Source organism: Pleurodeles waltl, chromosome 3_1 (genome assembly GCF_031143425.1).
Source record: "Pleurodeles waltl isolate 20211129_DDA chromosome 3_1, aPleWal1.hap1.20221129, whole genome shotgun sequence".
NCBI lineage: Eukaryota > Metazoa > Chordata > Amphibia > Caudata > Salamandridae > Pleurodeles > Pleurodeles waltl.
Window position 1 is genome coordinate 165,620,422 of NC_090440.1, and position 13,222 is coordinate 165,633,643.

Below are 13,222 nucleotides of genomic sequence, written 5' to 3' on the forward strand. Positions count from 1 at the left end.
GCAGAAACATTCAACTTCAACAACCAGGTACATGTTGAATCTCAAATTTGTGTTAATTAAAAAGCCATCTCACTATGTGAGGGGTTGTCCTGCCTGTTCACGTATTAGAAAATAAATCTTTCAATGATTTATGGTCTGCCCTTGCAGTAAATCTTGTTCCCCAAAGAAACTCCTGAAAATACTTCATACTCCACATACACGCTAATGCTTTATATTCTAAGACTGAATACTGGGACTCATCTGGTCTCAAAGTTCTAGAAGCATCTGCTCCCATGCCCTCACGATCCTCCTTGACTTGTAGCAACACTTCTTCCAAACCATAATGGCCCACGTATGTCAACACCATTGAAAGACATGTAGAATCCAATCGCTTTAGGTATGGTGCTGAGCAGATTTCCTTTTCAATACGGAAAATGTTCTTTCACAGATTTCATTCCACTCATATTTTCCATCTTTCTTTAACAATTTTCTCATCCAGGAAGCCTTGAACACAAAATTGTTACTAAACCTTGAGTCGACCTCAGCCACTCACAGCAACAAGCACAGATGTTCCTCGTTCTGGGGACTGGGGAGTCCTTTTATTGAGTTGACTAATGGCACCTTAGGCTTGATTCCATTACAGTCTGTATGGTATCCAAAGTAGTCCACACCTAATACACTGAATTTTCATTTTAATTTTGTTATCAATAATTAGCTACCTTTTAATATGTTCAAAATAAAGTGTTACTGCATTCTCTTCCTTGACATCTCCACATACCAAGATATCACCCTGAAAGTAGGCTGCATCTTCAATAACAACAAATAGTTTCTGTACAGCCATGTACAATACTAAGGATGCCAACGTCAGACTAAAGGGCATCCTGCAAACTCTAAGTGCTCCTTCTGGTGTTAATGAAGATGTTGCTGGATTGTGAGATGCAAACTGTGTGACTGTGCTGAAATGACTAAGTGTTACATATAATCTGTAATTGCATCTGTTCTCACAATTCAGAAACCTAGTCTATTTAGGGTAAATCTAGCCCTGGTTACCTTACTGAATATATATGTGTAGGTATATAGACATTAAAGGGAAAATCAAACCAATGGAATGGGAACAATAGATTGAACACTTTGCTGAGTATATAGAGAGAGCATTCAGTTAGTGCTTCTGCTGAAAATTAAATTTTAAAAATGGTAACAGACCTCATGGCCAGAAAAGATGATCTTGGATGAGAGTTAATTGGCCTCTTTTGGAGTACCTGAAATTTATTGCAGCCTACTGAAATGTATAAAGGAGTGTTTTACTGATGGTTCCCATGGGGATACATGAAATAGTGTTAACTTCAAACCATCAGCGACCGCAAGGCAAGAGTCGTACCAAGAGAAGGATAAAGATGAACTTTTGGTGGTATGGGCTGGACATGAAACAATGAATGTCAGAAAACTGTGTTTACCTGTTAGGAAACTGTGGAAATTGTGCCAGATATCTCAGGACCATATGGGACACTTGAGAGATTGCCTAAGTATGCTGCAATAGTAGTAGAGGTTTTTTTTTTTAACTGTCCTGAAAACAAATTTGTCAGACAAGTGAACAACAGCGATATTGTGGAATTTTTAGGAGAATTGTTTGCTAGACAAGGCTGCTGAAAGACTTGGGGACATATTTATGAGAGACTTGCAACACGTTTGCAGCACACAAAGTTGTACATGTCTGACGCTAGGCTCTGAATCAGATTTATGGTGCCACACAAAGCCACATTTCATGGCTTTGAGTTGTCTCATAAATCTTGAGTAAGCAAATCGCTGTGTCACCTTACCCCGTGCAAGGGAGGCATTCCAAAGATATTGTGGTGGGTGTTCCAATGCAACCCCCATGGGTTTTGATGCATTCCCAGATTTACAAGGAATTGTAAACCTGGGAATGCATCAAAATCTTACGCCTCCCCAGGGCAGGAGTAACAAGTAGAAATAGCTGTATTTATCATTGTGCTGCATCTGCAGCACACATTGAAAGAGGAAAATGTCTCTTTGAAGTGTTTCTGTGGTGCCAGTGCAAGTGCAAGAGGAAAGGACAGGAATGCACCATATTGCATAATTACGGCACTTTACTGCTCCTTCACTTTGATTTAGAGCAGTCAGCCATACGCCAGATTCCCATAAATGGAGGCCTTGGTTTAGGAGTATCACTGATGTCTGTTATTTTGTATTTTTTCCTTAACCTTAAAGCAATGGTCTGGTAGAGTGAAAGACATAGGCCCTCATTATGATCTTGGCGGTCGAGCACTGCCACGCCGGCGGCGGTATGACCGCCAACGGCATGGCAGTGCTCGACCGCCATATAATGACCGCCATATAATGATGCAAGTAATGAACCGGCTGCAAAGCAGCCAGTTCACCACCACCCACCGCCATGTCTGAGTCGACCGTCGGGCCGAAGGTAGCCACCGTCAACCCGGGGGTCGACCATACAGTAGATCGCTGGTGGGATAATGATCCCATTTCCACCAGGGATTTCCTGGTGAGATACCCCGCCAGGTAATCCCTGGCAGAAAGCATACTGGTGACAGGCATTCTCATTCCTGTCACCAGTATGTAACACGCCAGCTACCACCCCCACTGCCACAACCCCCACCCATCCCCCAAGCCCTAGACCCACTCCCACCCCCGAACCCCTGATCTTCCTGTAGGCCCTTCCCAACTCCCCCACCACCCCACCTCCATTTAGAACCCCCCCCACCCCTCTTCCCTCTCAGACATCACTTACCTTTTCCGTGGCGTGCTCCGGGAGGGAACGGGCTCCCTGGGTGCTGCTCTGCTGGCAGCCCTTCGTCTCCATACACCACCACGCCTATTATTGCATCATAATAAGCGTGGTGGTGTCTGGCTGACGTGGCAGTGAGGATGGAGCAGCATCCACCTCTGCCACCGACCACCAGTATCAGTTGAGATCATAATGAGGGCCATAGAGGTCAGAGGTAATTAAAAGGTTAGTGGAAAAGAGAGATAAAGAGTAAAACCTATCCAGTTGTTGAAAAAGGTTTATCTACTTTCATTAAATCCCTGCAGGACAGTCCATTTTTATGGTGGATTTGATTGATGGAAATGTTTGGAATAAAAGCATAGTGATATTTGCTCCCTAATGTGTATCAGCTCCCTAACATGTAACAGCTCTCTCTCTCTCTCTCTCTCTCTCTCTCTCTCTCTCTCTCTCTCGCTGTCAGCCCAATCAGCCAGATATTTGCATTCTGTGTGCTTCATTTTTTACTTCTTCTGGTATTTGCCTTTTGTGACTTTTTTCTTTGCCTTAGTGCATTTCCCTGGTGTGCCTGCCTGAGCCTAATTTTTCCCTCCATTTCCCTGCTTGTTTTGCTGCTGCCTGTTTCCCGTCTCATGAAATGCTCGCCCACCGCCACCCAGCGCCCCTCCCAGTACCTACTTAATGGAGGCCGCAGTGCGGCTGCCCCATTGGTGCACCTTAGGTGCACCAAAGGCAGGCCCATCTGTGCATGGATGCACCCAGCACCAGGAACCCTGGTTCTCCTACATCCTGCAGCTACACCACCGCTGAACTCTGAGCCCTGAGCCATTGATGCCCCGACAACCACTGCTGCCACACCTCTCCTCAATCCATGGTAGGACCTTTCTTCTGCATCCACTGCTCCTTCTCCTGCATCATGAGGTTGCCCACCAACACGCCATCCACCACCACGTGAACCAACCAACACAGCGCACCTACTTCACAACAACTTGCCTGCCTATTCCTAAACACACATTTGCTTTGCAAACATGCCACCGAGACCAAGGACCTCATCAGTACCCTCACCCTGATGTTGTCTTCCTCACCAAGACCTAGCCCATACCCAGGTCCGCTCCTGATATTGCCACAGCAACACACGACGGATACAGGATCACACAGCAAGGAAGCACCAATGGGTGGGTCACCATCATCCACAAAGAAAACATCCACTGCACCACTGAGAGAGAAGACACCATCCAGATCATGCAACACCTCAACTTCGAACTCCAAACATATGGAAAACCACCATTAGAAGCACCCTCACCTACAAACCACCAGGACCACGCCCCAGGTTCTTCACTGTGACTCTCAATTTCATAGCCCCTCTTGCCATTGACTCCAGAGACTACATCTTCCTCGGAGATCTGCATTTCCACCTTAACAACCTAAACCAACCAACACCACCAGTTTCCTTGACAGTATGAATAACATCAGACTAATCAAACTCGTCACTGACCCCACCCACAACGCAGGACACACACTGGACCCCATCTTCACCTCCAGCAACAGGGTCAGGTATAGCCATGTCACTGAATTCACCTGGACCAGCCACTCCATTGTATACGTCAACATCTCCAGCCCTTTCACCTCCACCACTGAGCCACCCAGTGCACACCAGCACAGTTAGAGCAAAGTATCAAAGAGTGAATGGGCCAACGCCCTCAACACATCATGCCCTAACACTGCATTAAATTTGGACCAAGCTGTCAAAAAAGAAGATGGTGCGCAAGCAAGGACACCTTAGGCAGGACCACCTTCAAAACCTCTCTCAACCTCTACCACTGGGTACTGAGAGAGACAAAGAGCAAATCCCTAGCCGACTACATTGAGCCCAGTTCCAATCAAAGCAAAGAGCTTTTCAACATTGTCAGAGAGTTTACCAACCCCGTAGCCACAGAAAACAGCATCACCCCCTCACAAGAACTATGTGACAGACTTGTCGACTTCGTCCACCACAATATCACCACCACCTATAAGAACTCTGAACCCCAGCTCAAGCCCTCAGACTTCCTTACCTTCACAGATTCCCCGACATGACCACGGACCACTGACTTACCTCATTGGACTAGCTCATTCCCCAGGACACCACCACTATTCACCCAGGAGCCCCCTTGACCCTGCCCACACCACATTTTTAGCCTCAGAAGCCACAGGATCATCAGGGAGCTTTCCCAAAGACTGGAAACAGAAGTCAAACCACTGCTCAAGAAACTATCTGCCGACCCAGGCAAACTCTAAAACTACTGCCCCATGTCCCTTTCCCCTCCAACGTCCTGAAAGAACCATCAACTGATAGCTCATGAAATAACTGGAGCAGAACCGTCGTGTAGACAATTCCCAATCTGCATTCCTCGCCATCCTGAGCACAGACACTGCGTTGATCGCAGTCATCAATGACATCTGAGACGTTCTTGACCGGGGAGAAACAGTGGCTATAACCCTCATCGAAGTCTGAGCAGCCTTTGTCACTGTTTCTCATCAGACCATGATCAGAAGACTGCATTACATCAGTGTTCAAGGAAACACCCTCAAGTGGATCACCTTCTTGCTCACCGGAAGAATGCAGAAGGTCTGCCTACCTCCATTCACCTCCGAACCCGAGGACATCATCTGATGTGTCCTCCCTCGCTCCCTCACCCCAACCTCTTCAATACATAAATTACCACCTCTGCCAATATTGTTAGATCCCAAGGACTAAACATCATATCTTACGCAGATGACAGCTAGCTCATCCTCTCACTCTCAAAAGATCCCGCCAACACAAGAATCACCTTCCGCAGGTGCATGACGAGCATCACCAGCTGGATGAAGGACAACTGCTTGAAGCTCAACACAGACCAAATGGAAGTGCTGATCTTCAGCAACAACTCCACCCCTTGGAATTACTCCTTTTGGCCCTCGGAACTAGGACTTCTTCATAATCCTCAACAGCAAACTCACCATGAAGTCCCAGATCAGCGCAGTCACCTCTGCCTCCTTTTGCACACTTCATATGTTACAAAAAGTATTCAAATGGCTCCCCCTGGACACCAGATGTACCGTCACTCAGGCCCTAATCACCAGCCGATTAGACTATGGCAATGCAGAAGAGATGCCAATTCAAGCTGATGATCCATGCCTACAAAGCACTACATAACCAAGGAGCAGCTGACATCAACCGTCACCTGAACTTCCAACATGCTACCAGAGAACTACGCTAAGCCTCCTTCTCACTCGCTCACACACCCCACATTCACAAAGCAATAGCAGAGGATACTTTTTCTCCGGCCTCATGAAGAAATCCTGCAACAACTTACCTCTGCTGCTATGGGCCTTCATTCTCTCTACTGGAATTCTGGAAAGCACTCAAGATCTGGCTGTTTGATTGGGTCACCTGAACCATCATGACCCTCAAGCACCTGGATACACTCTTGGGTGAATAGTCGCACTATATAAATCCACTTTATTGATGGGTCACTAAATGAAAAATTGGAAAGAATGAGGTGAAGGCAGGGCCTAAAGACAGAAACTGGATGTGAAAGTTTTGGAAGGAAAAACAATAAAAAATAATAATGGTTTGGATGAAAAATGATTACACTGATGTAGGGAAGTGCCCTTGTTTTGGCATGGTTACCCCCCACTTTTTGCCTGATATTGATGCCAACTTTGATTGAGAGTGTGCTGGGATCCTTCTAACCAGGCCTCAGCACCAGTGTTCTTCCCCAAAATCTGTACCTTTGTTCACACAATTGGCACACCCCTGGCACCCATATAAGTACCTTGTAAAAGGTACCTATGGTACCAAGGGCCCTGTGGCCAGGGAAGGTTCCCAAGGGCTGCAGCATGTATTATGCCGCCCTTGGGGACCCCTCACCCAGCACATACCCATTGCCCTTGCAGCTTGTGTGTTCTGGTGGGGAGAAAAAGGCAAATTCCACATAGCAACCCTCTCAGGGTGCCATGCCCACAAAAACCACTGCCTTTGGCAGAGGTAAGTCACCCATCTAGCAGGCCTTACAACCCTAAGGCAGGGTGCACTATACCACAGGTGAGGGCATATCTGCATGAGCAATATGCTCCTACAGTGTCTAAGTCCATTCGTAGCCATGGACATTGTAATGCAGTGTAGCCATTTTGAGTATATGGTCTGGGCGTTTGTCATTATGAACTCCACAGCTCCATAATGGCTTCACTGAATACTGGGAAGTTTGGTATCAAACGCCTCAGCACAATTGAACAATGCACCTAGAGGGCATCTTAAAGATGCCCCCTGCATTTTACCCAATCCATTAGTGCAGGACTGACTGGTCTGTGCCAGCCTGCCACTAAAAGACGAGTTTCTGACCACATGGGGTGAAAGCCTTTGTGCTCTCTGTGGCCAGAAACAAAGCCTGTCCTGGGTGGAGGTGCTTCACACCTCCCCCCTGCAGTTACTGTAACACCTGGTGTGAGCCCCAAAGGCTCACGCCTCGGGTTACAGTGCCCCAGGGCACTTCAGCTAGTGGAGTTGCCTGCCCCCCAGACAAAGCCCCACTTTTGAACAGCAGGTCCGGCAGGAAAATTAGAGAAAGCAGGAAGGAATGGCCACCCCTAAGGTGTCCGGAACTGAGGTGATCACCTCCCTGCAGATCCTCCATCTTAGTTTCGAGGGTAGGGACCAATAGGGTTAGGGTTGCATCCCACTCCCCAAAGGGAGTGGAGACAAGGAGGGTGAATCAACCCTCAAGGACAGTAGCCATTGGCTATTGTCCTCTGACCCCTGTAACGCCCTTAAATCCAGGATTTAAGGGCTCCCCTCAACCCAGTTCATCAGATTCCTGACGACCTCACAAGAAAGAAGAAGGACTGCTAAAACTGAAATCCAGCAGAGAAGAAGGAAGACAAAAACTGACTTGGCCCAGCACTATCGGCCTGTCTCCTGCTTCAAAGAACCTGCAAAAAGAAAGCGATGCATCCTACAGGACCAGTGACCTCTGCCAAGCTCCAGAGGGCTGCCCTGCATTACAGAGGATCAAGAACTCCCGTGGACACCGGCCCTGTCCAAGAAAAACTACATCTAAGGCCTCCAGAGCCTTACCAGATGTGTGAGTCCTGACCACTTTGCACCTGACGCCAATAGTCCCTGTCCAGGTGGCCAAGCAGGCTACCGGCAAAGTGATTCAGAGCAAGTGCCCACCCTGGGTTGCCCTCTCCTGCCCCCCAGGACGACGCTTGCCGTGTGAATCCAGAGGACCTCCCTGACCGCGAAAGCTCCGGACGAAGATATCCGACACCTAAAGGTACACTGCACCCGCATCCCCCAAGCCTTGGAGAACCCGACCTCCAGTGCAGCAAAGTTCAGCAGGCGACTCTCCTACTTGTCCAGACTGTTCTTTGTCCAAATCGACTGCCTGGACCCGGCCTGCAGCCTCTAAGTGAGCCCCGGGGTCCCCTCATAGGAAAGCAGTGGGAGCCCGACTCTCTGCACTCTGCACCTGGTCGCCCCTGTTCCGCTGAGGGTGTGAGTTTGGGGCCTACTTGTTACCCCCACAGTGCTCCTATAAACCCCGCAGGTCTGCCCGCCGAAGACGCAGGTACTTCCCTGCCAGCAGATCAGGAACCAAGTGCCCCCAGTCTCCATAGGAGCCAATGTTAAATTTGCCTCAACTTTGACCTCTGCACTAGGCCGGCCCCGTATTGCTGGTGGTGGGTGTTTGGGGTTAAATTGAACACCAAGCGGTGGACTCCCTAAACCTCTGAGATTGGAACTGTAAGTGTTGTACTTACCTGCAAAACATACTAACTTTTCTTCCACCCAGGAACTGTTCTGAAAATTGCAGTGTCCACTTCTAAAACCGATTATTGCCATTTATTCAAATACTGTTTAACTTACCGATTCCAATCTAAGTGGTACTGATACATATGTGAAATACTCAATAATTTATGTACTTACCTGCAACTTGAACCTTGTGGTTCTAGAAATAAATTAACAAAATATATTTTTGCTATATATAAAACCATTGGTCTGGAGTTGTCATTGAGTGTGTGCTTCTCCTATTGTTTGTGTATGTACAACAAATGCTTTGAACTACCCTCTGATAAGCCTAACTGCTCGACCCCACTACCACGAAAGAGAGCATTAGTATTATCTACTTTAGCCTCTGCTAAGCCTGTTAGGGAACCCCTGGACTCTGTGCACACTATGGCCCTCATTACAACTTTGACGGGCGGCGGAGGCCGCCCGCCAAAGTTGCGCCACAGGAATACCGCACCGCGGTCTGAAGACCGCGGCCGGCATTCTGAGTTTCCCGCTGGCCGGGCGGGCGGCCGCCTTAAGGCCGCCCGCCAGCCCAGCGGGAAACAACCTTCCCACGAGGACGCCGGCTCGGAATCGAGCCGGCGGAGTGGGAAGGTGCGACGGGTGCAGTGGCACCCATCGCGTATTTCACTGTCTGCAATGCAGACAGTGAAATACAAAGTGGGGCCCCCAGGGGCCCCGCGACACCCCCTACCGCCATCCTGTTCCTGGCGGGCGAACCGCCAGGAACAGGATGGCGGTAGGGGGTGTCAGAATCCCCTCGGCGGCGCAGCGAGCTGCGCCGCCTTGGAGGATTCAAAGGGGTAGCGGGAAACTGGCGGGAGACCGCCAGTTTCCCCTTTCTGACCGCGGCCAAACCGCCGCGGTCAGAATGCCCTGCGGGGCACCGCCGGCCTGTCGGCGGTGCCTCCGTGTCCAGCGGCCCTGGCAGTTACAAACCGCCAGGGTCGTAATGAGGGCCTATATCCTATATCTCATTTCGATATAGTATATACAGAACCAGCTTCCTACAACTGACTAATGTTTACAATTTGGTAAGAATAAGGTATTAATATGATCAATGGTTATACATATGAATATTTATATATATATATACCTGTTATTATTTGTTTTGTTTTGACCTGCTTATGGCACCTACTGCTGTACTGTAAGTATGAAAAATCTTTATTTTTCAGGGGAAATGTCGCATCCTGGGTGAGTTGATGATGGTCATGGATACTGTGATGTAAATGGAACGTTATTAAGGGCTGTAGTAGAGCATTCCAAGCAAACCAATTTTAGGCGACTTCTCTGCGTGATAATTTATCTGCTGTATACCTTTCCTCAGACAGTTCTTCATGCCACTTAGCTTTCCAAATAAGCAATGTAATTGCAGACTGCATCGTCCTAAAAGTGAAATGTTATTTAATGTGGAGTTCCAAAATAAGTGTCAAAAAGTGTACTCATCTGTATTATGTCTACATGTTTAATTAATGAAATAGGAAGAGTCTTATATTTATTCTGCTTTTGAATAGTGTTACACAAGAAAGGCTGAAAGTTTTATTTTCTTTCCAAACCTTATGGGTGTCCAAATATAATTTTATTCATAAGTATGTTTAGTGGCGAATCCATAGTTTAGAAACATACATCAGGAAATTAGTAGCCACTGTCTGCAGTGCGACTGCATTTAATTTGTATCCAGGTAGTCGAAAACATATATTGTTAATAATTCATTTGATAGCTCTCATCTTTATGTTGAAAGTTAAATCACAATGTCATCAGCCAATAATATAACACCGAAGCTGTGAAAGTAGTGGTGGAATAGAGCAACATTTGGTACTTTGAGTATGGCTCAATTAATTGTTCAACATAGAGAGCAAATAAGAAGGGGAATAGAAGGCAGTCCTGTTATGTACCTGAGCGCATCATAGCTGGATCTGATAGATCCTGACTGAGACTAAATGAAGTGACGGCATTTGAATATAACATTACCCACATACATACAAACTTTCAGAATACTATTTCTGAGCAAAACTGCCCCAAAAAATGCTCACTTGACCCTGAAGAATTTCTTCTCTGAATTTAACAAAAGGATGAACAATGCTAATTCTTCAACAAGTTTAGTGTCAATTAGTGGTAAGAAGTTTGTTTTCTAGGTAGTGGTGCACCCTGGTATGAATCCAGGGTTCTCTTTTGCCCCCAGATAATCCAAAAGAAGATGAAGATAACAATTTCCCAATTGTTTTGCCATCAGAATTTTTCAAAGAAAGTGATTGGTACGAGTAACATAATTTTAAATAGATCTATTTTTAAAGAAAAACACAAATCTTAAGCATGATCTCACAAAAGTGGGGCCCGGTGGCCATGAACCTAGTGAACTAGCCCTTATTAAAAAAAATTGAGATCACCAAAAATATTTTAGAAAATACACATGGGAGTTCATTTTCTCCTGAGAATTTTCTATTGGAGATTAACATTATTGCAGCTTTCAGCTATACTTTTGAGAGAGGTTGTTGTATTCAGCATGTTGATCATTTGTTATGCTAGCTCAATTAAATTTACCCTAATCTGCCTCAATCTCTTGAGAAGAGTGCTGCTGTTCAAAAGTAGCTAGAGTAGCATAATGTTTATGAAACACCTTAGTGACCTGTTTTGGTGAATTTGGCACCAGAGTAATTTGTGATTTGTTCAGTAATATTGCATGTTTCTGCTTCCTTGGGGCGAAGTGTCAACTTTTGACCTGTGAGTTTATTATATTCATATATCCTCACCAGTATGATAATAATTTCTTGCAGAGCCACATTAGCGTCAGTACTTTAAATGCTAAGCAGGTGTATTTGATTGGCTGGTGCAGTTTAACCTGTGCCTGCTCTTCTAAAGGTCTGACTATTGTGGTCCATTTGATTTGGTACCTAGGGGGAACCCCGGATATCCCCACATATTGCTTCTGTGAGAGCATCCCAAACGATGGTGCTAACTGAGTTTTTAAGTGATTGTCTTTGTGTTTATAATCCCGAGGAATGCGGAGTCTTCCACACAAGTTCTATTGAACACTTACCTAGTTGCAAATGTGCTATGCCAAAACAACTAACTTGTGGAAAGTGATTAGAGATCGCAGTAGGATGAATAATAAATAGACTGTGACTAAGGAGCTTCTGTCTATAAAGCGAAATAGTCATGAACTTAGCTTTCTAAACGAAGCATGAAACGCTAACTCACCTTCATGATCCACTTTCGTGACATTCTTTTTTTCCACATGAAGCGAAATGTTTCTCACAATTTCCCACTGGTGGTGCTTTACTTTCAGACGGGCTCCAATGCAGAGGTAATGCCCACTATCCGAGGGTGTAGCATTTCTGATTTCAATGTTATGTTTCTGGATCCGTGATGAAGCATGTGTATCACTGTGGTTATATATTCTTCGGATCGGCTCTCTATGGACACAACAGTGCTCGTTAAATTGAATACGAAATGTATGATCTTCAAAAGCATAAGAATAAAGGCATTGTGTTTGTTCTGCAGTTCTGATCCAGTACAAAATAAAAGGTGAACCTTCGCTTGTAAAATTACAGGAAAGGGTGATGTTTGTACTTTCTGACTTTTTAAGCACGTCCGGACGGTCCGGGGTTGATTTTCTTGCTTTTCTTTGAGTTTCTTGTGCTATAAAACAGAAAAACATACACATCGGAATATGTTTCAAAGAACACAAGATTCAGAGGAGCGTATGCATTGAAATGAGGTAGAAACTTGGCCTACAGGATATTTTCCTTTATTGGTAAATTGACATGTTATGCCTGTTTGAATAGCTACATGAACCTATCAGTCCATGTAAATCACATCCTCTGCAGAAAAAGCATTATAATGATTTCTGAACGTATTTAAACAATGTATTTGATTCATCTGTTATTTATGACATTTTGTATTACGTTATGTCAGAATCCAGAAAAGAGTTGTAATTTATTTTCATACTTGCTTTTGAAGTTAGTTGTTGGCACATTTAATCATTGTTCTATAGTGGGAGAGCCCAAAGGTGATGGATGGAAACCTTCGAGCAAATGGATATTACACCTCGTCCCATTACGGCATCACAGTCGTTACTAATGAGGACCGCCCACCATAAAAATAAGTGGGAGCCATGTACCGCTTCACCTATGATTTAGTTATACCATAACATCTAATATATAAATATGTATTATGCAATAGAATAAAAAAACCATAAGACCATACCAATACGTGCCAAAGTAAGGAACAAATAATAACAAAATGAAATTCCATTGTGACTGAAAGATAAACCTTCGTCCATAATGTTTAATACCATATTATTAATACCGTAGAAAATACCATAAGATACCATATGAATCAATCCCATAGTACTCCCATAGTAACATTATCGATTGTGCAACATTACAACACAAGCAATTACCAGGCATGCCCGTACCACACATTTTTTACAATGCATGCCTTTACCACGCATGTGCTTTTACCGTGCATGCCTTTGCCACACAAGTAAGTATAAATACTAAATAAAGTAAGTACTATATATATACATATATATATATATATGTGTGTATATATATATATATATGTGTGTGTGTGTGTGTGTATATGTATATATACATGTAAGTAGATCTAGTGAGGAACGTGTTTCCATAGAAAAAGCATTTTTTGACTTGCCTATGTCTTTGGCACCG

The 13,222-nt window shown here is 45.2% G+C and overlaps 1 protein-coding gene across 1 annotated transcript in view; it reads right to left on the bottom strand.

Annotated features, from left to right (window-relative positions):
• Positions 1-13,222, bottom strand: part of LOC138283878 (uncharacterized) — a 272,384-nt gene that overhangs the window by 68,241 nt on the left and 190,921 nt on the right. Inside the window, exon 5 of the mRNA XM_069222073.1 lies at positions 11,751-12,191. Within this exon, the coding sequence (XP_069078174.1) occupies positions 11,751-12,191 (441 nt within the window). The remainder of the gene's footprint in view (positions 1-11,750; positions 12,192-13,222) is intronic.